This window comes from Sorex fumeus, unplaced genomic scaffold (assembly GCF_029834395.1).
Source record: "Sorex fumeus unplaced genomic scaffold, SorFum_2.1 ptg000075l, whole genome shotgun sequence".
Lineage (NCBI taxonomy): Eukaryota > Metazoa > Chordata > Mammalia > Eulipotyphla > Soricidae > Sorex > Sorex fumeus.
The window spans coordinates 22,906,370-22,933,321 of record NW_026606132.1 but is presented as its reverse complement, the minus strand read 5'-3'; the positions used below and the strand labels follow the sequence as shown (position 1 = coordinate 22,933,321).

The 26,952-nt window shown below is 41.9% G+C and overlaps 1 protein-coding gene across 3 annotated transcripts in view; it reads right to left on the bottom strand.

Moving 5' to 3' along the window:
* Positions 1-26,952, bottom strand: part of AFF2 (ALF transcription elongation factor 2) — a 563,946-nt gene that overhangs the window by 222,901 nt on the left and 314,093 nt on the right. For 2 of the 3 annotated variants that reach the window (XM_056130207.1, XM_056130208.1), the window contains exon 4: positions 323-367. In XM_056130207.1, coding sequence (XP_055986182.1) covers positions 323-367 — 45 coding nt within the window. Of the gene's footprint in view, positions 1-322; positions 368-5,068; positions 5,159-26,952 lie in introns of those variants that run through there. The other variant, XM_056130209.1, reaches the window with a different exon arrangement.

Genomic DNA, 26,952 nt, shown 5'->3' with positions numbered 1-26,952 from the left:
AAACCAGAAAGCAGAGAGAAAAATGTTACAGTGAATGCTTGAAGAAAGTTTTTTAAAGAGAAATGAGTGTCTCCATTCAGTCTTCAAAAAAAGAAAAGAAAGAGAAAATGTAAGAAAGAGACAGAAACGAAAAGATCTGCATGGATACAGAAGGAGGGGGCAACAGGTAAGGAATGAGGAGATGTACACAGAAGGTTCTTGAAGCAGAAAGTGAGAATTCCCCTTCAGACACAGACAGAAACACAGCAGTAACTACTAAAAAGACTTAAACAGATAGATTGCTTCATTATCCATAGGCACAGAAATAAAGATTTCAACTCACCCGTAAGATTTCTTCCACACAGCTTGGATCACTGGGAAGGCTCACCTAAAACAAAATAAACACATACAAAAAAATCAACAATCTAGCTATTCTTAGAGAAATCTCTTCCTCGGCAATTTACTCTGTAGGAATAAAAATGGAAAGCAAATAAATCTAGCTAGCTATGTGGGCTTTTCTCTTATTAAATACAAAGCAGTAAGTACCTGCAAATGGCCAATTTTTGTTTTACTTTCAAGAAGCAGTAATACCACTGTGAAAGGTGCAGAGAGAGAGAGAGTGACTCATCTCGCCACTGATTTGCTGTGGGACATTGAGTCATCATCCCCCACCACTCTGGACTTCTTTGCTCATCCATCCAGAGGGGGGCTCTACTTCCGGCGCCAAAAAGCCTCTTTGACATTATCACGCCGTGTATTCTATTACTCACAGTGATAGACTTTACAATATTCGTCTTGCATGCAACACGTTTATGATTAAGTTCTTCTTTAACCTGTTACCAACAACACTTACTGGAACACTACCAGGCAGCACACTAACTACCTGTGTAAATTGCATGCTTGCCTTGGCACTTAGAATCTCACAAATAAAGGGCATCCCCTGAGCCATCCTGCCCAGTGTGACAGCTTCCAAATCAATCAGAATTCAAGCAAAGAGCAGACAGAGACTGAAGACTTAGTCTACACATCTGGCACATGGCCCTTTGCCCCCAGGGCTCCACAATCAAAGAAAGAAATAATGTAGACACCAAAGCAAGATAGCATAGAGCTGTACAGCACGGGACTTGTTTGTGGGGCAGATCTCTGGAGCAGGACGTCACCCATGAGGGCGATGGATATGTCATCCCCCAAATAGTCCTAGCTCTGTCTGTAACACCTTCACCCTCACCAGAATTGTCATTTGATTATTCGACTTCCTCTCCAAATCTGCTAAGGAGTCTATGTGGTCTTTCATTTACTGTCTTGAAAGGGAAAATACAGTTTTGTGAAATCAGTTCTACCACAGGGGTTGTAAGTCCCATGCTTCTTGCAGGCACCACAAAGTCCTAACACACTGTCTACTCTAATGGAGTGAGTGTGAACACAGTTATGTCGGAGGCAGGGAGCACCTAACCATAGTACCTGTCTCCCTCGATCTTAAAAAATAGATGCTAGAATCATTAGCAATTTTTAAAAAAAATTTTATTAGTGAAACACCATGAGGTACGGTTGTAAAGGTAAAGGCCCTCCCGTTGATCGTCGATTTGCTCGAGCGGGCCCAGTAACGTCTCCATTGGAGACTTTGTTGTTACTGTGTCTGGCATATCGAATACTCTCGGTAGCTTGCCGGGCTCTCCGAGAGGCGCAGAAGAATCGAACTTGGGTCGGCCATGTTGGCCGCTTGTAAGGCGAACGCCCTACCCGCTGTGCTATTGCTCCAGCCCTTGTGCTTGGGTTTATATTATACAATGATCAAATACCCATCCTTCCACCAGTGCCCATTTTCCATCACCATGGTTCCCAGTATCCCTCCCACCCCCATCCCCCCATCCCACTCTGCCTCTGTGGCAGGGCATTCCCTTTTGCTCTCTCTCTCCTTTTGGGTGTTGTGGTCTGCAAAAGAGGCATTGGTACTACATGAAAAGTATCATGCTAAGTGAAATGAGTCAGAAAGAGAGGGACAGACATAAAAAGCAAATCTTAAATGAGCATTAAAGTTATCACTGTACTGTTGCACTGTACTGTCCTCCCATTGTTCATTGATTTGCTCAAGCGGGCCCAGTAACTTCTCTATTGTGAGACTTGTTTTTACTGTGTTTGGAATATCGAATACGTCATGGGTAGCTTGCCAGGCTTTGCCATAAGGGTGAAATACTCTAGGTAGCTGGCCGGGCTCTCTAAGAGGGGTGGAGGAATCAAACTCAGGTCAGCCGCACGCAAGGCAAATGCCCTACCCACTGTGCTATCGCTCCAGCATTATTTTCAGCCAATATGTATGGACAACCTTTGTCTTGTAAAGCAATTTGCTCTTAGGAGCATGCAATCTCAAATGTGGGAGGCATGCTGAAAAAGACCCACCAGGAATAGAGAAGGAGGGTTCTCCATCCTAAGTCACCAAATACGATTCACCTTTTACTACAGTGTCATTCATGAGACTGTGCAACTGTTTTCTTTTATACTCGGGTGGTTTTTTTTAAACTTTGGGCAATACAACCCCTACTATGATGGAATAGATTTTAAAGGCTTTCCTCACAGGGAAAAATGTGTGACTGTACTTTGTGATCGATATTAACTGAAGTTCCGGTGGTAACTATTTCACAAAGTACAGAGGTATTAAATCATTGTGTTGTACACCTAAAGAAAATGTGTGATATTTCAATTTTATAGGGACAATTTAAACATTATATAGTACTGTTCCAAGGGTAATAATACTCTAACACTGAGTAAAAACAGAGAAAGCTGAGCATGTTGACTGAGAATACATCTAGAAAAACTTGAAATATAGGCTCCAGAGGCCAGAAAGAGATTCCAGCAGGCAAGTCACTTGCCTTGCATGTGGCCAATTCACGTTTGATCCCCAGCACCACATATGGTTCATTTAGTACTGCGAGTAGTGAGCACTGAATGCAGAGCAGGAATAATCATCTTGTATTCAGACAAGGAACCATAGATAATTTGGCCCAGCATAGTTTATTTGATCCTTTTATTCATTCATTCTAAAATTTTGTTTTGCTTTTCTTTTTTGAGCCACACTGAAGCAGTGCCCAGCGTCTTCTCCTCATTAAATATTTGGGGGTCAATTTTGATTGTACTCAAAAAACTCTGTGATGCTGGAGATCGAACCCATGCCACATGTATGCAAAGAACACCAAAAACCATTTTGTTGGTTAAACAGCCTTCTGCTAGAGATAAAACCAAGAGCAAAAGGCAACAAGTTTGACCCTTTTGGAGTTTGTAATATAAGTAACCTGAATATAAAGTCAGTGTGGTTGAAATTGTCAGAAGAGCTGCAAAGGAGAACAACACATGGATACTAAGGGGTGTTACAGAATGAAAGGTTCTCCCCAAATAAGTGTGGGGAATGCAATCTTTCCCCCTCTTGAAGATCCCTGATGCAAATTAGAGGCTCTGCAACATCTATATAATCAACTTAATCCTGCTTATTCACAAGTTTCTTGACCATTCAATTCTTGGGATTCTAATCTTTGTGGCTTTTCCCCTACTTAACAATTGTTGTTATTCCATAGAATGAGAATTTGCAGAACAAACATAGGAGACTGGTCTAACAATTAGAGGATTACAGAACCCAGCTGATTACTCTTAACAGTTAAAAAAAAAAACCAGTGAACCAACCAAACAAACAAAAAACTCATTCCATTGTTTAATGCTCCAGCAACTTTGCTTTCTAAGATAATTCCTGAACTTCTAACAAATACCTTCCTGAAACACAAAAGTCAACATGACTATTGCAGAGACTTAATTTTCACTCTCATTGTCCCACTGTATCATGGTGGGCTGCTTGGGTCGAAAACATAGAATGCACTTCCACAAAAAGTATATGTTGTCTTATTCCCACACAAGCATATACGTCTTAAAATTTAAATTAAAGAGGAGAACAACACCAATATGCAGACCCAGAAATAACACCTGTCGATGAATTCAAAGAGTTGGGAGGCAGAGATGAACCCGCCAATTGGGAACAGGATTTAATAATGACCCCCACTTGGAGTTCCTGTTTTCTCAACTGTAACATTAAACACAAGGAAATGATGGTGAGGATGAAGATGGTACCTGAGCCGTTAAAACCTCAGGTTTTCCCTGGGTTTCAAATGAAATAAGTGATGAGAACCGGTCATGTAAACTATGAAACCTCACAATCATTTCAGGGTACAGCCCTGACCCCCCAGTCTCCTTACAGCTTTATTATTGTGCCCAAGTCTTCTCGTCGTTTCAAGGCCAGACCTGAGACTCCCCAACTGTAAATAGCATCTCTTCACCCCAGTGTTAGGGATGTCTACTTCCTTATGGGGGGATTGCTGTTAAGACAGAAAGAGTTCTGCACTCTGGGGGCTTTGTGGCAAATCTAATAAAGTTTTATTGGGGTCAGTAACACTCAGGATTGGGGAGCCCACAACCAAGGACAGTCAAATAAACATGTTCCCACACTGAATGTGCAGCTTTATTTTTCTGTTTGAGAAACTCCTGAGTTCCGGCATGCACAGGGAGTTACGAGTCCTCAGAGTTCTCCCCAGTCCTGCCCCACAACTTGTCTGCACCACAAGCTATGTTCGAACGGAAGTGTTTTCACCCCCTCACCAAAGTGCTTTGTAATTTCCGTTCCTCTTCCGTGCCTAGAACAGTGTTAGGCTTGGGGAGAGGCAGAGTTGATGACACAAAGAATTATGAGACTTGGCCTCTTTCTCTGGGAGTGAAATGTCTAGATGGGACAGGAAAACAAACAATTAGAGACCCACTGGGACATACATTGGAAGGTAGTTCTGACAAGGGCAATAGGGTCTTATTCATTCACCCGCCTGGCTGCCTATTCATCAGTTCTCCCATTTATTTCTTTAGACAACAGATCGTGATTGAGCTCACACTGTGCTCAGGATGGAGCCAAGGAGGGGGGGTGGCGGATTTAAAGACAATGAAGACAACATAATTTCTGCAGTCAAGACTCCACACGAATTGGGGAGACAAACATTGACACAAGGGGAAACAGACAATAGCCAACAGGAGGTCGGGGCAGGGGCCAGGGGATGGTACCTACCGGGTTCACAGACAGCAGGTCCCAGTCGCCAAGGTCCCCACTGTAGTCATCGCTCCACAGGGGAGTGAGGGGCCAAGGATGTGACATGGCCCACCCCACAGCACTTCCCTGGGAGCCCGGCTGGACGCTGAGCCGGGACTTGCCCCCTCTCCACTTGCTCTCTGGCTGGCTCACTGTCTCTCACCCTTGTCTCTCTCCCACACGCCCCTCTGGCGGGACTTCTGCAGGAGTGACTCAGACAGGTGTGAAAGGAGACTGAGAAAGAGAATAGTGGTCACCCAGGGATTAGAACTGCTGAATTCTGGAGCCACCTTCTCCTCCCTTTCAACCCACTCTTGAGTATTCATCGAGTCTACAAAGCGCAAGTTAAGCCCCTCACAGCCGCTGCGTCCTCTGCATTCCCCCTCGCGGCCCCCCTCCTCCTGGAACAGCAAGCCAGCAAGCAGAAAGCTGCAGGGTGTACCGAGAGGCTGGGCTCGCACTCCCCGCACCGGCCCCCGATGACCCTCTTATTGCCAGGGACCCAAGTGGTCCTCCAAGGCCCAGGCGATGCGGATGCACGGCGGGCAGTGACTGAGAGCCCTCCCAAGTACCTCTCCTCCTGGCAGGCTGCACCCCATGTAGCGACAGATCATCTGCCTAGGGCTAAATCTTGTATCTCAGGAAAGAATCAGGGTACCTTTAAATCATCAAATATTCAATTAACTGCAGCAACAATAAATGAATTGCATAGGATGTTTTAATCATCCGGGAATTAATCAGTTTGGAGCCTACTTCTTGGCGATTAGGGTAATATGAGATCTCAAAACTCCCCTGATTGTGGCATTGAGAGACATAAGCAGCAGCTAGCACTAATAGAAAACATGGAGATTAATGGAAAACATTAAAAGAATCATGATTATCACAGGACTGACCTCGGGGAGCTCAACGCCTGCTTTCAAATACGTATTTATTAAGGGACTGAGAGGGAAGGGAGGTCGTGTGGTGTTTTTCCAATGGTTCTGCGGTTGTCCCACTATACCTGGCAATCAAAGCCTACTACGCTGGGCAGTTTTCACCTTGACAAAGACTTTACAAAGGCAAAACTTCAAATTTCCAGTTTGGAGCCGGTGAGATAGTAGAACAAGTGAGGCTCATCTTGCCTTGCATGTGGCTGAACCAGGATGGATCCCTGAGTGCAGTGTTAGGAGTAAGCCTTGAGCACTGTCAGGTGTGGCCAAAAAATAACAACAAAATTTTCCGTTTAATTGATGCCAGTTGTTAGAAGTCCTCCTCAAGTTGCAGGAAGGACCGAGTGACACCCCAGCAAGTACCCTGTAAACTGTTAGTTAAACAAGACCTACCACTGACAACACTGGCCTGTTAGCCAGCACCTTTTCTTGTTCATCTACAAATTGCCACGTTTACCCCTATGATCGCTTATGGGCCACAGAGCTCCTTTGACACAACATTACAAATAAAATGAAAACTCCAGCCATGACACTGTGCTACTAAGTGTGTGTTTTTCCAGTCTTTGAAAAATATTTATCCGGGGCTGGAGCGATAGCACAGCGGGTAAGGTGTTTGCCTTGCATGCAGCCGACCTGGGTTCGATCCCCAGCATCCCATATGGTCCCCTGAGCACCTCCAAGAAAAATTCCTGAGTGCAGAGCCAGGAGCAACCCCTGTGCAGCGCTAGGTGTGACCCCCCCCAAAAAAAAATTTATCCTCATGGAGAGTTACTATGAAAACAAGGACAGCCATCTCTGACATCCTTATTGAGGTGTATTTTGGGGATCCTTTATCACCCCCCCGTCCACCCCATTTTCCCATTTGGAAAACTACAAACCCAGATCACATCAGAATCTTTCTGTCCCTGGTTTCGTGCCTCACCTTAACCCGTCCCTGTTCTAGTTTGTATTCATGAGTCTACGATTAAACGGGAACAATTAATATTACATAAGCTGCAGACACCAAGTCCTCAGGTAATATGACTTTAATCAAAACTAAAAAGATTTCGCAACACTTACACAGTACAGACAAACAGCTCGGTTTCCAATTTCATTTGAATATAGCAAAAGTCCTGAGTGTCCAAAGACTTGGTGTTTACTTTAAAATGCTGCTTCTGGCCAATTTTAAGGGTGCCCCGTGGTCAAAGTACCCCATGCAAAACAGGCTAATATTCCCCTTACCCTCGAAGAAAGGAAAGGATAGACAAAGAGAGCATGGGGATGGAGCAAAGAGCTTAGCCATCAGCATTGAAAGTTAAATTCAAAAAATGACTCTTTGTCTAACCTTACATGGCACTGAAACAGAAAGGGAAGGGATGGTAATCAAGTTTTATTTATTTGAACAAATAAATGAGCTGATTCACTATATTCTTGGGGGCCACCGAAGGAGTTGTGGAAGGTCCCTGAAGTTGGACTTCTTTGGATTTCTATACTTGCTTTGGGAACTTGGGCAAGCCTCTGGAAGTTTTTTGAGCCTCTGCTTCCATATGTACGATTTCTCGGGTAGATCTAGACACCCCATACAGATATATGAGAACTAGAAAAATTTATGTGTAGAATTATTGCACTGTTGGGATGAGGGGAGGTCTACAAAAGTGCCCTTGGGGACTGGAGCAATAGTATAGTGTGTAGGACATTTGCCCTGCATGTGGCCGACCCAGGTTCGATTCCCAGCATCCCATCTGGTCCCCAGAGCACCGCCAGGAGTGATTCCTGAGTGGAGAGCCAGGAGTAACCCCTGAGCATCACTGGGTTTCCCAAAAGCCAAAAGAAGTGCTCTCGCCTCACAGTAGATGCATGTCACTGCCCTTCCATCCTTCCTGTCCTCTAAGGCCCAAGAAAGGTGGCAGCAGCCCAGATCCCAGGACCACCGAGAAGTCAGTTTTGTCGTCTTGGAGACTGGCTCTCATAACCTCTGGTGAAAGTCGCTCTTGACTAAATCCTTTTTGGGGGCCCAGTAGATAAGGGGGCTCAAGGCTGCTGCTCCATCTGGTGGTTCCCACTGACGGTGACAAAGGGAGCTGGAAACGGGGCCTACAGGGTCAGTGTAAGACGGCTGAAAGAAGCCGGGATGGGAGAGCGGGGTTCGGAGGGGGCGGACAGCATCATTAGAAGGCTATCTCCACACTGATTGCATTAGCTATGGGCAAGGGCGGAATGCACATGCAGAAAGGCCCATCAGCAGCTGAGAGGACCTAATGGCAGATGGAATTTCAAGTGAAGAGTACTTAATTCACTGGGCTCTGAATAGCCATTAGCTCACTGTTCATTTATATGGCTTAATAACTAGTTTCTAGCCAAAAGAGAGCTACAAATGAGGAGGGGGATTGCAGCCTGACAGCAAAACAAGGTGCACATCTAGACATGTGACCCTAAAAAACACACGAGCCCCTCTGCAAGTGTCTGCTTATCCAGCCCACGGTCCTTCAAGGATCCCATCTCTGGTTAGCAAGACCGGGCAGTGAGGTCACCTGCTGCCCATCCCGGTATCCTAACTGGGAGGTCACTACTGACCAGGCTCCTTGGGACCTGAGCTCTTCTCCACTTGCTCGGATTCTTGCCTACATTCTCTACTTCTGCTGCATGGACTCCAGCTGTATGCCCCCGTCTTTGGCAGCCTCACAGGTGATGCCTGAGCTGACTCTGTCCCTCCCCATGCTCACTCTTCTCAAGCCTCACCTGCTCTTTCTGCCTTTGTCTCCCCCACTCACACTACCACCTGCTTATACCTTCCAGCAATGCCTGGCCCATTTCTGGGAAAATCTCTAGGCAAGCATTTGAGTCCTTGGGGCCCATTTCTAAGTTCTAACACTATAATGGAGGGACATTTAAGGTTGACGTCTTGATTTCACTAAATCCCTCCTTCCTTTGTCTTTAAGGATGTTAATGGCTTTCTGATGAGAAGATTTATCCTTTGGTACAAGAAGATATTGCCAAGAAAATTATCTAGGAATTGGAGAGAAGTAAGCACATTTTTGAAGCCTAACTTGAGCCACTGTTAACAAGGCCTGAACATACACCCTACTTGGATAGACAGAAAGTTTATATGGCGAAACAGGTTCACTTTGCATTTTTTTCAATTAAGAGTAAATATGAAGAGTATTTAGATTTTTCACACTCCATGCTTATTAGCAAACTCTCCCAGCAGAGTGAAACAGCATTAAAGCCACAATCATATTTTCAGGTAACTCTAACTTTTGACTACTGTCACTGTCACTATCCTCCCGTTGTTCATCAATTTCCTCGAGCAGGCCCAGTAACATTGTGAGACTTGTTGTTACTGTGTTTAGCATATCTAATATGTCATGGGTAGCTTGCCAGGCTTTGCTGTGCGGGTGAGATACTCTTGATAGCTTGCCAGGCTCTCCAAGAGGGGCAGAGGAATTGAACTCGGGTTGGCCGGTGAGCCACGTGTAAGGCAAATCCCCTACCTGCTGTGCTATCACTCCAGCCCTTTGACTACTAAAGTTGTGAAAAGAAAACTATACTAACAATTGGAAAGCAGCCCCCATGCAAGTTCTACCGCTTAGTAGCCGTGTGGCTGAGACAATGGGCTCTACCCTCTCCAGCCTATACAGCAAAGTCAGGGGACAATATTTCAAGCTTCCAGTGATTTGTCACTCACATGTCAGCACAAAACCCATGGGGGATCCAGACAAAGAGCAAAAGTTTGTTTCGATTCACTGAGAAAGAGTACTGTAAAATGACATACAAAATGGTAGCAATGAATCACTGTCTTCCCATTGTTCATCAATTTGCTTGAGCGGGCCCAGTAACATCTCCATTGTGAGACTTGTTGTTACTGTGTTTGGCATATCAAATATGTCAAAGGTAGCTTGCCAGGCTTTGCCATGCAGGCGAGATACTCTTGGTAGCTTGCTGGGCTCTCCGAGAGGGTTGGATGAATTGATTCTGGGTCAGTCGGGTCAGCCGCATACAAGGCAAAGGCCCTACCACTGTGCCATCACTTCAGCCCAAATTCTTGATCAAAGAATTCAAATTCACAGATCTTGATCTTGGGCGGGGGAGGGGGCTGACAGAGATGTGGCAGAGGGAAGTTGACTGTGACATGGGGTGGGGGTGGCACTGGGACAGCCTGCGCAGGAAACCAAGACCCCTGCAATGAATTTAGAGCACAGCGAAAAGGTCAAAACTAGATTTTGAGAAAAAGGGTGCAGGCCAGGGCACTAGTGCAGCATAGAGGGCGTTTGCCTTGCTTGCATTCAACTCAGATTTGATCCCTGAGCACAGAGCCAGGAGTAATCCCTGAGCACCACCAGGGGTGGCCCGGAAAGCAAACATGGTGCTGCCACCCTTCCCTCATGAAATCGAGGAGAAACTGGGCAAAACCAAGTCAGCTGACCCACTCTGAAACCCAGGTCTCAGTCCTGAGTCAGAGCAAGAGGAGCGAGCAGAAAAAGGGGCTTCTCTGGGCTGGGCTGCCATGCGGTGGAAGTGTGATGTGGACACGGATGGTCCCCACCGGTGAGAACAGACATGAGCAGAGTGTGGCGCAGACCATCTCCCTAGGGTGGGAGTGAAGGGTATGAGCAGAGGCAGGTTCTGAGAGCAATGGTAGCAATGATACAACCTTCAAATAAAGGTTCAAATAAAGAACAATTCTTCGCAATACAAGACTGCAATCATATGCCACCATAAAATCAACTCACACATCCCATTATTCTTTTTCTAAACTTTTTTTAAAATCAAATCACTGTGAGATAGACCCTTACAACGCTGTTTATGATTAGGTTTCAGTCATGCAGTGTTCCAACACCCACCCCTCCACCAGTGGAAATTTCCCAATACCAATGCCCCCAGTTTCCCTCCCATCAACTCGCACCTCCCACCCCTGCCTCTATGGGAGGCCTTTTTCTTCTTCCCTGCCCTCTCTCTTTTCACACACATACCCTCTCTCTCTCTCATTCTGGGCATTGAGGTTTGCAAAATTGATATTGAAAGGTTATCAGGAATATTCCTTTACCTTCTTTAAACACTCAGTTGTTGTCCAGCATGATCATTTCCAACTATTATTGTCTTACTACTGGGATGGAGCAATAGTACAGCAGGTAGGGTGTTTGCCTTGCACGCGGCCGACCCAGTAGACCCGAGTTGACCTGGTCAATTCCTCTACCCCTCTTGGAGAGCCCAGCAAGCTATCAAGAGTATCTCGCCCGCATGGCAAAGCTTGGCAAGCTACCATGAAATTTTCAATATGACAAACACAGTAACAAAAAGTCTCACAATGTTACTGGGCCCGCTCGAGCACATCGATGAACAATGGGAGAACAGTGACAGTGATCGTCATACTGGTTCCTTCTTATCTTACCTACCCAGCACTCCATACACACTTGTGATAGATTCTAAGCACTGACCAGTCCTACTGGCCCCTGTTTTCCCTTACCTTGGATATTAGTCGTCTACTATATTTATATACAACAAATGAGTGCAATCATTCAATATCTGTCCCTCTCCTGATTCATTTCACTTAGCATGATACTCTCCACGTTGATCCATTTATAGGCAAATTTCTGACTTCATTTTTTCTGACAGCTGCATAGTATTCCATTGTGTAGATGTGCCATTGTTCTTATTTTCCATTTATGCCTCATAGTAAAAGCATTTCAGCTTAAGCTGATTGCCAAGAGAAATGATCTCCCAAGTATCATTTGGATGCTGTAATTTTTATCCACCTATTTTATTAATATATCATGTCTGTTTTCTGTGCAGTAGTTTACTTTTAAATTTTAATTCTACCTCCTTACATGTACTATTTCCTCTGTAGGTTGCTGATATTAATTGTGAATTCTCATTGTATACCCTACTCTGTCCCAGCTGAGGCTTTGTAACTGTATATGAATTACAAACTTTTTTGTTTTCTGGACACACCCAATGATGCTTAATGGTTACTCCTGGCTCTGCTCTTAGGAATTACTCCTGACTCTAAACTTGGTAATTACTCCAGGTAGTGCGCAGGGGACCATATGGGATACTGGGGATGGAACCCAGGTTAGCAGCGTGCTAAGATGAGTGCCCTTTCCCTGTTCTATAGCTCAGGTTCCTGAAAACTATATTTTGTACCAAACAATGCACACATAATTAAGAAGCAACTCTGTCTAGCAAATAATAGGCTGCATCAATATTTTACAGGCACTATCTATAAAAAAGGATGACACCCATGTCATAAAAAGATGAAAAGACGAAGTCATGAAATTTACATACAAGTCGTACTACATGGAAAGTATCATGTTAAGCTAAATGACTCACAAGGAAAGGGATAGATATAGAAAGATTGCATTCATCTGGGAAACATAAAGTAACAAAATAGAAGACTAACACCCAAGAATGACTGAGATTAGTACCAGAAATTTTACTCCATGGCTTGGAGGCCTGTATCACATGCTGGGAGAAAAGGGAGCTCAGATAGAGAAGGGAACACCAAATAAAGGGTGTTGGGAAGATCCTCCCAGGATTGGAGAAGCATGCTGAAAGTAGACTATAGACCAAACAGGATTGCCACTCATTGCCTCTTTTGCAAACTATAACACCCAATAGGAGAGAGAGAACAAAATGGAGTTCCCTGCCACAGAGGTAGGGTGTGATGGGGGGATGGAGGGTGGGAGGGATACTGGAATCCGTGGTGATGGGAAATGGGCACTGGTGAAGGGATGGGTACTCAATCATTGTATAACTGAAACCCAAGCACAAAAATTTGTAAGTCTACAACTGTATCTCATGGTGTCTCACTAATAAAAATAAAAATAAATAAAAATAAATAAGAAAGATGAAAATAAACCAAAAGCATATATGTCCATATTTGTTAGGTGTCCAAATTCCACAGAGCAAAGCATAGCATCAATTATACGACATTCATTCAAAAGGCAAATATAAATTTCTATGGAGTGATTGGGGGACAGGTGGAGAATAAGGTATATATGGCACCCCAAAAGCCTAGAGAAGAGAGTGGCCCAAGGAAGAAGCAGACATGAAGTACAATGAGGGTCCAAAATCAGCCACTGGGTTTGGGAAGATCTAAGATATTGGCAACATTGATCAGAGCTATTTAAGTGACATGTTAAGAGTGAAAACTTGATCTGAGTATGCTGTAGAGAGAGTGGGAGGGACTTTAATGGAGAGAATAAAAAAAGTTTCTACTATGAAAGGGAGCAGAAGAATGAGGTAATGGGTCACAGTGATATGGGGCTCAAGGTTTTTTCTTTTCTTTTTCACTAGCAATGGCATAAAAGCATATTTATATACCCTTCGCCCAAACTCTGTGGAGAGAGGGGAAGCATTGCAGACGAGAAAGTGGATGATTATAAAAGCAAAGTCCTTGAGAAAGATACAATTGGAAAGGACACCTGAAGTAGGAGCAGGACACTTGTGGACACTTTGTTCCATTGTAAGAAGAGCAAAGACACAGTGCCTAGGAACATCAGCAATTTGGCTGGAGAAATTAAAGATGAGAAGAGGAGGTGGTACTTGTCAGATTCTATCTATTTTTCTCTATGAAATATGTGGCAAGGTCATCATCTGGGACTGGTCGGTGGTTATTGGAAATGTGAAGAGAATGGAACAATGAGAAATAGTTGTCTTGGAGAACAAGAACAGGGACTTTGTAGGGAAGTATAATAGAACTCTGTAACAATGTTTGGGCACATGAGAGAAAGAGCTAGCTAGTGTGAAATACAGGAGATGTTATATATGCCCAGAAGGGATAAGGAAAGAAGTAAAAAAAGGGAAAAGAAGGGGTGGAGGCCAAGTAGTTCTGGCCACTCACAAAGAGGTGACACTCTACTCCTTACGATTAGCTACTGCCCTCTCCAACACTAATTAGTCAATTAGCCACAGTTCACCATTCTCCAACTGCTTTTAACTAATAGTGTTCACTCTGAACGGATTAAGAAAAGAGCTCAGGAGTAGAAGTAATGTTTCTGTGGAATCGCATCCTGGTAAATCCCTTAATATTACCCAGAGGGCCAGATAATATTAAGCCCAGGGCCAAATACGGCCCCAGGGCTTGAAGATCTCTTCTCAGGAGCTAAATGAATGCTGTTTTATCTCTAGGGAAGCAGAGAACTCAACCATATTCTCCTGAGAGAGATCATTTCTATGTAACATTGAAAAGAGGTTCTAAATTGTTTCAATAAGAGCTATTGAAATTATTTAGCTATTTCATATGCAGGCAAAACACACATCGTAGGATATGATCACTACTCTAAAAAACTTTTCAAATATGGCCATATTTAATATTATGGCTTGGAATGGTAAGTTCTCCAAAACACTTTTGGGCTCTAAAACTACAAGGGCTTACTCATTGTGTAAAAAAGAGAACTAGTAAATTTAGGTTTCTCTAGTTGCTTCTGCATACATTGCCACAGGCATAGTAAAAGGTCTGAATTAAGTGCTCTAACCCTGTTTACAGAAAGACCTTCTCAAGGTAACTTTCACTCTTATTTTTAAAAGAAAAGTCTTCTAGAAAAGAAAGGTCTTTCCTTGACATTTACAATCCCTCACCCTAAAGAAACTACTGCAGTTCTCTACATTGGTAGCCAGTGATTTAAGTGTCTATTTTAAAACGAAATACAGATTTGTCCAATTTCCTTACAGCTAAATTTCCCTCAAAGCAATGTAAGTGGGAAAAAAAAACTTTATAAATTGTACCCACACAGACCCTCAATAAAAACGTGACAAGAGAATACACTTGACAGAGAGTGGCTCCATTTTCAGTCTAACCTCTAATGAACTTGGCGCCTTCTTGGCTCTTTACACCCTGCTCTTAGGATTGTCTTAATTGCCAGAGGATGACACTGAGATTCCACAGGAACAGTTACAATTGCTCTTCTTTGGCAGTGATGGTCCTAAAGAACAAACTACGAGCATGGGAACTGAATCCTTGCCTGCTCCCCTATATTTATAACTCTAATTAAAACACTTTTATCTATTAATGCCAAGTGACACTGCTAAATATATTCAGGGAAGTTCACATTTTTTTCTAGACATCTGAAATCTCTTAGATCTGCACCCACTTACATGCGGTTGAACTGCTCTCTAAAATGAAACGATAGCTAAGAATAACTCACTTCCATTAGATTTATAAATCTCATTAATTAATTCTACATTTCCAATGGTGTAGAGACGAAACTCAAATGAAAGATCTAATTAAAGAGAAGTAAAAAAAATGTTAAGAAACAACACTGAGATGGAAACACTAAAGTAACTGTTTAGCCTCAAATTAATGAGGCGCTATGCTAAGCAAGCATGTCCATTAATCCCTAATGAGGATTTTAAACACATTAAAACTTCCTAATACAAAATGTTTGCCTTCCTTTTATCCAATAACAAATAAGCCAATAATTTTCTGGCTCTAAATGACACTATTAACTGTCATGGCATGTTTTATTTGACAAACCCTCCATTCAAATACTGTAAAACCAATTAATTTGCCTGCTGCGAAATGTGTTTCTTGATAGCTTTTATGTGATTTTTCTTCTCAAAGAAATGTAAATAGGAGGTCAATGTAGGTGCCTGATTTTGCTTAAAAAATACGTCACGGTAGCTATAGGTTGTCTACTCGGTTTGCAATTCAAATGAATTTGAAAGACATCCTTCATTTTCAGGTCACCATCTCAAATTGGTCTCCTGATAGGTAAACTGAATCCGGGTAATAGTTTGATTACCATGAAGATGGGCTCGTATTCAAGGAGGAAGGGTTGGAGAAATTACTATTTCGTTTGATTATAAATAATGATCCGCAACAGTGGCCACCGACCTGGCATTATTACCTATCTCCTGCTCCATCAAGCCTGCCCCCAAATGCACCAGCCTGCATGTCCAGGAAATCACCCTCTCAAATTGGAGTTTATTCCTGATGCTTTTGTTTGAAAACACCACAATTTTTTATACTTCGTGCTGGCAGAAAAATCAATCGAACAAATACCAGAAGTTCTTGTTTCTTAAACTTCCCCTGGGCCTTACTTCGTTTCTCCAGTTAGCTTGAGAGCTGCCCCTCAAAGTCCCATACACCCAGCATTTATGGGACACTTGGAGACTCTGGGCTCAAGGAAAGGCATTTTTTCCTGAAAATCACTGTGAACATAGACCCCTGACTCTGGATGTGCCATAAAGAAGGGTTCCCTGATGCTAAGTTGGACCCGATCCATGCAGCATCTTGAGCCCACTGCAAATGGGCGGGGATGTGTGCTGTACCATGGTTATGGAGTCTAAGGGTCTGACTCAATTAGTGGACAGCATATGAATGCCACGGGTGATACTAGCTTAATTTCATACCCACATAAAAACCAAGAGTTGTTTTGGTTTCTTAGCTATGAAGGAATGCAGGATAAACAGACACCTGGTAAGTGCTTATAAGTCCAGGAACAATCACAACACATTACTGATACAAATAAAACTCAGTGAAATAACCACACTCCTGACTAGAAACAGAATACTACCAAATTTGGATTTAACTGCTCTTGTTATTGGAAGAGTCCCAAATGCAAAATATACATTGCATCCTTACTATACACGGTAAGTGCTCAATGCATGGTGGAATTCTGAAGATGAAAAAATAACTGTCCATAGGTGTATCAGCTCTATCTGAGCATAAAAGACTCACATACCTAAAATGAGTCAGGACAATGCAAGTTAGCAGCTATTTTCTGAAACCTGTGTCAGGCATAATATCAGATAGATTTTTCTGCGAGGATGTTTGGGAAGCAGTTTGGGTGACATAGCAAATGGCCAAGTACGGGAATTTTCAGTTATCCAATCAGTGGGATAATGAAAGTAGATTACTTAAAATTAGGAACATCCTAGAATTCTTAGGTTGTCCTTTGAAACTACTCTATAGATCCATATGAATGGCTTTGAAAATAGCATAACAGGAAGTTGTATAAAACTAATCATAGATTTTGAGGGATAAGGCAAGTTTGATTTCAACTTTGAATCTGAGAGAAGACAGAGCTAGGTAGTGACTTTGGCGCTATGTGACTTTGGGCGAGTCACAGTTTCTTCAGCCATAAATCAAAGGGGTTGTCTTAGAATCTAGTCTCAAAAATGACTCCAATCTATGAGAACAAAGCTATTAATCTGTGAACCAAAGCAAATTAATTTCAAAACTTCAACTTGTGTTCACTGGCTGATCTCTAATTAATAGAAGTCTCCAATCTAAAATTAGAAGCTGTAAATTTCACAGGTACAGAGCACGCATGATCCACAGTAGTTAATATGTCAAACCTTTCCATTAAATATTTTCAAAATGACAACAGACAGACAACATTCTTTAAAACTACTTTAGAGGAATCATTCATATATCGAGACAGTTCCATTTTTAATATCAGAAAGACCATAACGGCAATTAGATATCACTTTCAAAAATAGAATGTTGACTCCAAATCGAAAGTCTGAATCGTGTGAAAACTTCAAATCAGGTGAGAACTTCTTGTTGAATGAGAGGCTACTACTAAATGATAGTAAAAATATAATCTATATGTGGCTAGTAAACCTGAAGCCAAACTTGAAGCCAAAGCAGGTAAAAATGGGAAATGGTTCTGTTTGGAAAAGATTTCTTTGAAAAGTCCCATAACGGTCCCTAAATCTTCCTTTTTAAATCAAGGTTGGGGGATGTACCAAGACCACTAGATACCTTGTGAGCTCACAACCTTTTCAGCTGTCAGAGAAGACAGATTTTTACCTTATGAGAATCAACCTGAAGCCTCAAAGGTGCAGGGCCAGACCCTGAATCCATTTCGCTGGACAGTCATTGAATTATAATTCAAAGTTCAACTTACTTTTGCTTCTCTACTCCAATACATTTGGCAGCCCAGGGCAGAAAGTCAAAACCTGGTTTCGAATGGAGACCACTTCTAGTGGTTTCTAAATGTTGGCGACAAGAATTCCTCGCTGTCAAAGAGATCAGCACATGCTGGCTTTCATTAGTGACTACTGCTCACTCTTAGGAAGGCTGTACCTGAGGATATTGACATACGGGCCTCACCAGACACAGAGATGAAGAGATGCTGATGCATCAGGAGACTGGTAAATTCACTTCAAGGGCCATCACAAACTTCATAAGTCCTATTTACTCTTAGTGATGCCTTGAGCACACACACATGCACATGCCCGCACCAGTCAACACCAAAATTTGTGGTGAAGACATACAGTTGAACTTATGAAAGATTCTGACTAAAGAGCAATGAAATCAACAATGTATATTACATTGTAAAGTTATTTGAAGATGTTTAGAATCAGTTTTAAGCTCTTTATTTATTTAACTGGATTACCATAAAGGAGTTTTAACCTATAAAATAATATACCAACTTAATAGAGAGGAAGCAGAATCAGATAGTGAATGAAATACCTCCTATCATAAAAGTGTCATCAGCATATGAGAAACTACTGCTAGTGGTCCATTCTCAAGTCAATGATTTTCAGTTATGGATGCAATCATCTCAAAGACTCTTGACAGAGAAAGTGTCTTGGCAGTAAACATTGCAACCTTGGGGCCCATTTAAAAGATGAGGACAGATGAAGTAAAGTAGGTGAAATAATTTGCCTGATGTCACACAGGCTCCTGAATGGAAGGCATGTGACTAACCTCCGGATTGTCAGATTAAAAAGGTCAAGCTTTGGAAGCCACCCTATCTTCTACTGCATATACAACTTATATGCATAGAGTTCATTACTTGTGTAATTCCATTCCACTTGACTCAATTCATTTTCACTTAAGTGTGTGTGAGTGTCAAAAGCAAAGCACAGAGGCGGGCGGGACTCAAGCGTTTGGTGGCTGAGAATTGCCTCCCCATAATGGTCAATGACAATGGATGAACAAAGGACCAGAGGAACAGAGAAACAGGGCCCCAGGCTGGTCCGTAGATATTTTATTTCTCTCTCCTCCCCAGTGTACTCCAATCTCTCCCCTTACAGCACACTGTAGTTGTAATTTTGGTTGTAGTCCCAGTCATTATAGTTCAATCATCCTTGAAGACCTTAAAGTCCTCTACTAGTCCTCATAATCTTTCTAGTCCCCTTTTACCCCTTAAAGAATTTGCTTGAGGTAAAGGTAAAGGCCCTCCCGTTGATCATCGATTTGCTCGAGCGGGCCCAGTAACGTCTCCATTGGAGACTTTGTTGTTACTGTGTCTGGCATATCGAATACTCTCGGTAGCTTGCTGGGCTCTCCGAGAGGGGCGGAGGAATCGAACTCAGGTCGGCCATGTTGGCCGCTTGTAAGGTGAACGCCATACTGCTGTGCTATCGCCCTTAAAGAATAATTATATACAAATCATGAAGGGTGGAGGTACACATAGGTGGGATTGAAACATTGTCATTACAACAAACAGAGGTAAAGCCACTTCGTTGGGGGAAGTTCAGGAGATTAACTCAAGGACAAAATCTCATCTGAGGGTTCAGCAATCTAGATTACTAAAGGATCTGTTCGAGGGCAGGATTCCATCTACAGTGTATTGCTTTCTCCTTTCCTCAGCTAGTAATCCATTTAAACAATCATAGTGAATTCACTTCTTATAATAATTCTAGTCATTTTGTATGAACACAGTAAGATATATTAAGCTTAAACTTATAACATCTCGCAATATATTCTCAGGCCAGGGTAGTCTTTCCTAACCTCAGCAGAGTCCTTATTAAGTTACTTATTTTTTGGGTCATGACAGAGTTTGTCCCACCCATGCCCTTAACTTATTATACCTACAGTGCTTAGCTTGTCCCTTTCCATGCCAGGGTAGCTTACAGCTTTCCCTTGGTCCATCCAATCCCTTCATTGGGACCCTGCTTTTGGAATACTAGGAACTAAGGACAACTGAGGCTTAAGTCAAGTAAGTACAATGGATGCCCAGACGTAAGTATTATTTGGAGTCAATTAACTCCTATGTTACAAAAGCATGGCATCAACTGTCTTCCTGTGTCTATACAAAAAAGACATTGCTAAACAATACAAATAACATAAAAAGGAGAGAAGCAATGAAGTATTATTAGTGCTTGATGGAATTGGGCGTGCCTCAGGGGCACTGTTGTGGGAGTAGCTCAATAAACCTAAGCTCCATATGGGAGGAAAAAGGACAACCCAATGCAATCCAACAAATACTTATGCCAGAAGTTCTCACTGAACTTCTTCCACTGGAAGACCTGATAAATCTATGGACATAGTCTCTTCTATATATTCTCTTTGCTTGGTTTTTGTTCACACCCAGCAGTGCTCAGGATTTACGCCTTGCTCTGCTCTCATGGATCACTCCTGGCTGGCTTGGTCAACCATATGAGATGACGGGATCAAACTTCGGTCAGCCATGTGCAAGACAAGAGCCTTCCCTGCTGTACTATCACTCCAGCTCTCGTCTCCTCAGAATTTTTTGGAAACTGATGGGAATGGAGTTTTGCCTTGACTTATTCCTAAGGGCAGTTTAAGGAAACTGAAACAGTGTGATGATGTGATGATCGTTCTGGCTGTGATAAACAGATTTCCAAGAATTCAATATGTAAACAAGAGCAAAAGACACATAAAAGGAGGCATTCTCTATCCTTTCCTTTGGACTGAATTCACTCAGGAACTAGTATCCTCTAGTTCCTGCCATATTACTGCAAATTGAATGACTAGGATCCCTATCAAATGGGAATAAAGATACAAAACAAGGTAGCGAAAAGGATCAATGGCAACATAATGGGAGAACTTATCCTCACGATTGAGTTGAGGGGGGCAGTTTGGGTGGTGGGAATATTCTAGTCCTCGGGAGAGGGAGGTGGGTACACTGATGTTGGGTCTGTTGTTGGAATTTTGTACATGAGAAACCATTATTAATAGTATTGTATAGCTGTGATGTATTCAATATGCCAAACACAGTAACAACAAGTCTCATAATGGAGACGTTACTGGGCCCACTTGAGCAAATTGATGAAGAATGGGAGGACAGTGACATTGACAGTGACAGTGAATGTAAACCACAGAACCACAATCAGTATATTTTTTTAAATGGAGGCAAAAGCTAGCACCTTGGAAAGTGCTCACTCTGCAGTTACCCAGAACTCACATTCTCCCACCCTCATTCCCAAAGTTTAGATCCTTGGGAAGTCAAAATGGAGGTTTGTCTCTAGCCCTGGAGGTTACATAATAGACAAGAGCTTCTCACATTCTTGGGCTGTACAGCAAGGCCAATTTCCATGGGGTTTTGTTGTTACTGTCCTGGGCTTCCACAACTTTCAGATCACAATACTAGCAAAACGGAAGCAGAATAGAAGAGAAGGTCCAATGAATAAATAAGGGTTTGTAATTTAAGCTCCAAGGGAAGAAAGTAATTGTATCTTTTGCATTTTGGGGTGGCATATAGGTAATAACTGCATATATTCCATTCCAGTAAACTATCCACCATTTGTCCACTTTTTGTTGGTATTTATTCCAAAAGAGAAACCTGCCACACCAAGTGGCATCTCTAAAAGTTCAGCATTTATTTATTTTTCCTTCCTCTTTCCCTGTGCTGTCTACCAATTTTAGTAATGCGCTTCCAACACCGCCCTTAAATAAAAATGTCTATTTCTTTTTCCCACGTTTTAAAGAAATGTTTACTGAGACACCGTGATCTACAAAGTTGTTCATAATAGAGTTGTTTCAGGTACAGAATGTACACCAGTCCCACCATCAATATGTGGGTGTCTATTCCACTGAAATAAATAAATAAGACTCTAGTTCATTGAAGTAGTCAATTTCAATGGAGTTTCCTAATTAGGCATTGTCTTATATCCCAATCACCCAAATCCTAAACCAATAATAACCTCCATCTAAACTCTAAGGTGGGCTGGAGCGATAGCACAGTGGGTAGGGCGTTCGCCTTACAAGCGGCCAACATGGCCGACCCAAGTTCGATTCCTCCGCCCCTCTCGGAGAGCCCGGCAAGCTACCGAGAGTATTCGATATGCCAGACACAGTAACAACAAAGTCTCCAATGGAGACGTTACTGGGCCCGCTCGAGCAAATCGACGATCAACGGGAGGGCCTTTACCTTTACCTTTACCTAAACTCTAAGGTGAGTACAAAGGGACACTATACTCAGACCAACCTAGCATTGGCGCTTTACACAATGTTGTTAACAGAATGTCTTTCAGTATAATAAATTAACAGTAAGATAAAAAAATAAAGAGTATATTCCAACAAAGTCTTTTTTTGTTATAGCTTTAGTGTAAAATGGTTATGTAAATGGCCATTGTTCATGGAAATTCCTTCTGAGTGCTTAGAGTGGCTCAGTGCTTATCTCTTACCTTATTTAATCCCCATAACAACACTATTATGTAGAAGTCATTATCCCTATTTTATAGATGATGAAAGTGAGGTTTAGAGTTCAATTATTTGCCCGAGATCACATAGTTATTATGTGATCAAGTAAAAATAGAAAGAATCCTATATCTGCATGGCTTCAAACCTGCGTTCTAACCATTGCATTAAAAGACGGTATATTATGAAAAAGTAAGGTAGGTAGTAGCTTTCACTAAAAATATGAGTTGTGTTATATATCTCACTTTGAAAATCTCCTTTATTGTAACTATAACAATGTGAACATGAAAATACAAGTTGCTTTTCAATGAGACCAATTTTTCCATTGTCCTGCCTCCCATGAAGTATATATATATACTTCATGGGAGGCAGGACAATGGAAAAATAAGATAGCATGATTGTTTCTTGGCATTCACACCCGCTACCACCAATAAAATCACTTCAAATTAATCTATACAAAGTACATTGTGGAGTCCACAGGCTATTTTAGAAGATATCAAAAAGAACTGCTCAAAATGACCATGAGAGGATTTGGTGCCACTTTTTTCTTTATATGTAACTAGTTAAATTAAACCAACAGATTTTATTGACCCTGTTGACTAAAGATAAGCAACTCGGGAGTAGCACTGTAGCATCATAGCACTGTCCTCCCATTGTTCATTGATTTGCTCAAGCGGGCACCAGTAACGTCTCCCTTGTGAGATTTGTTGTTACTGTTTTTGGCATATCAAATATGCCACAGGTAGCTTGCCAGGCTTTGCCGTGTGGGGAGGACACTCTCGGTAGTGTGCCAGGCTTTCCAAGAGGGGTGAAGGAATGGAACCCAGGTCGGCCACGTGCAAGGCAAATGCCCTACCCACTGTGCTATCGCTCCAGCCCAACTCAGGAGTGAAGTTTTAAAATATTTAATTGACCTGCTATGAATTCCTGTATTTAAACCTTTAGTGTTTCTTTGCAGATGTGAAATATGATTGTGTGCATGTGAATAGAATAAATATACATTGACCCACAATTGACCATCTAATGGCAAAACATACCCTCTCAAAATCCTCATTCCAAAGTCCTCATTTCTTGAGTTTTTTCCAGTGGGTTCACTACTCCTTAGTGATGAATCGGTTCTATTTGGTTGTCATCAGAGAGAACCTAGCCTTTCCAGTGTTATCACTTCTAGTACTTTGAAGGTGATTAGACTAGACCTTGAGGTCAGTAATGTTTGAAATGTTCATTTGACCTTGGATCATTTGAGAACTAGCTCTCTGGCAAACTGTTCCACTGTCTGACTGACTAAATTTATTAATCAACTTGGACTTCCTTCTCTCTGTTCTCAGAGCTCTATATTAGACCATGAATATATTTCATTACAGGCCTGCCTAATTCTATCAACAATGGAGAGTGGATGGGAGGAGAAGAGCAGCCAATGGGAAAGAAACCTGCATCCTTTAAGAAGACTCTACATCTTTCTCTACATCTCTCAGGTACTTCATCAATGAAAAGAAGAGACTAGAAGAACAGATTTCCTAAATGGCTAAGCACAAGATAAAACTGACTGGTGGTCAAATAAATTGATTATACCAATAACCAGAAACACCAAGAGTAAATAATAATAATAATAATATATGTGATAATTACTTTTGTGAAGGCAAGCTATGCTATCTTTAGGAACACTTCATAATGATTGGACTATCTGATGGTCTTAATTTTTTTCAAGACAAATTTTGAAAGTATTGAAATATATCATTTGATACAAAGAGATATCACCTCATACCAGTGAGAATGGGATATGTCAAAAATATTGAAAGCAAGTGTTAGAGAGGATGTGCTAAGAAAGGAACCCTATAACACTGCAAATAGGAATTTGGTGAAAGCATTTTGGAAAAATAATATAGTGCTTCTTGTAAAAATCAAAGAAGGCATTTCGTATGATCAAGCAATACCACTCCTAGGCATATAACCAAAGGACACCAAAAAGCTTATTTGAAAATCTATTAACACAATTATGTTTATAGCATTCAAAACAGTTCATACATGGAATCAACTTAAAGGCCCATCCACAGATGCCTGAGAGAGAAGCTGCTGTGTTTTTAATCACTGGTATACTACAATGCCAATGAAAAGGATAAAACTGCACATTTTGGGGCTGGAGCGATAGCACAGCGGGTAGGGCATTTGCCTTGCACACGGCCGATCTGGGTTCGATTCCCAGAATCCCATATGGTCCCCTGAGCACCACCAGGGATAATTCCTGAGTGCAGAGCCAGGAGTAACCCCTGTGCATCGCCAGGTGTGACCCAAAAAGCAAAAAAAAAACCTGCACATTTTGTGAACAGTATGGATGGATCTTGATGTAATTTTGCGCTGTGAAAAAAAGTGAGGAACGGAGAAAACAACTACTACACAGTTTTACTCATATGTGGGATATAAATGACTAAAGCAAACAAAATACAAAGAGCAAAATATAAATTAACTCCCAAATTCAGTGGAAAGTAAGGCTGCTGCCAGAAAGAAAGGACAAAAGAGTGAAAGGGGAAAGGGATGGTTTGGGGAAGGTGATATGACACTGGAATATTGGTGGTGAACACGGTGGGTATTATACACATATAGAGATATGATACACATATAGAGATATTTTTAGCCCCTGAAATTGTATGGAAATTCTATGATTTAGTAAAAACAATGATCACAATAAATCATTTGTTCCATCTCACACTACTTATTCTGATAGTTAGGAGTTATTTTTACATCAAGTTTCATTTATCTAGATGAATATCTTTGCCAAATCATCTCGGACAAAGTCACCTCACAACTAATGAAGTCTTCTAACTTGTTCAATGACTTATTATATAGGGACTTACTCCTACAAGCGTATTAATAGGAGTTTATTATATTACTGTCATCATTAGCCTTTGTGGAGTTTTGGGGGGAAGTAGTCACCATTAGCAATAACCAGTGTTTCTCTGCTAAAACATTGGTTCTGTTGGATTACTGGTGCGAACAGCTACTGAGAAGACAAATGAGGCCACAGGAAAGTCAATCCCACCATCTTTTCCCTACATCAACTTCCCACTCAATTTTCAGGGTCTAGATGAGAATTACAGGATGAGATTCTTAATTGGCTAAGATAAGGCCAGACACATATTTCATAAAACTGACAGACTGCAAATTGATAGTAGCAACATGTTCTTAGGCTACATTTAAAGCAATCTAAAACCAAATAATGATCATTTCAGGAGAAGACAGAAAATGATATTCTTCAGTCATCCTGGTGGGACATACACAACCACAGCCACTAAATTCATAAAGAAATTAATGCCTTCCAGGACTGCCATTTCTCTCCTTAGAACATTTTAAAGCAGGTGTCATTTCCTTCAGTGTCTTTTATAAATCCATCATAAGTTGTATACATGGGCACAATAATCTGGTCAAACATACACATGCCATATGAGCCAGGCTTGTAAGGAGGCTCAGAGATTGTTTTAGGGCATTAGAAAAAAAATGAGTAAACACAACAGCTTAAAGCCGGAAACTGATGCAAAAAAATGTAAAAACCAGCTTTTGACATCCTACCCAAGTGCTAGGTAAGCTGTTCAGTCTCAGAGGCCTACATCATGGCACTCATCTTCAGCCTGCAGGAAGTGATGGGAGTTTTTGAGAGCAGTTTTTGAGAGGCGGAAACAAAGAGGGCCTCATTACCATGCGAGGCACAAAGCCTTCAGATGTGATGAGAAACAGGACTGCATGACAAACTGGGCTTGGAGAAATTTCAAAATATGACCACCCAATCCTAGCAAAGAGGGTGGTGAGAATGGAAGTGGGACAGTAGGTAGACAGGGCAGTTTCTGCACAGACAACTCTGGTTCAAGGGCCCAGTCTAAAGAGCAGTGGCCGCTCAGGCCTGCAACTGCAGAGCTTTGAGGTTAATAGGGATCTACACAAGTACAGTTGCTGATGCTTGGCTTTGGAGAACTGGTGGAAACTACAAACTTCATGGAAGCGCAGTGCTCACGCTCCGTTCTCATTGAGTTCATATTTTACACATGATTCAATACTGCTTTGGAAGAGTGTGAAGCCCAGGACTGCCTATAGATAATTCTGAGGAAAGAAAGTTAAACAATGAACAGTAGCTAATGTCCCTTGCCCCCAACAAAGATTTTCCCCGAATGTCTGAAGCCGCCAGAACTGCTGCCAAAGGCATTCACACTGTACTTAGTTGGAAGAGATATAAAGATAATGCAAATGACGATTTAGCCATCTACTCAGAAGGCTTACATTAGAGCCTGGCGCTGAAAATGAACAATGCACTCTTAACTAAAGTATTAATAAGACTTTTTTCTTCCACCAAAAAATTGCTACTTTATCTTTAAAAGTGTCTGCTACAGTTCTGGAAGGATAAGATAACACACACACACACACACACACACAGAGAGAGAGAGAGAGAGAGAGAGAGAGAGAGAGAGAGAGAGAGCTTACAGATGCTCTGCTCAGATCAATACGACTCCCCAGCTCCACAAGTCTCTTTATTGGTGACAATCTCTTTCATTGCAGTGATTAGAGATTCAACATCTTTAATCACCTTCAACATGACAACTACACGCATCTATATCTCTGTGATTTACAAC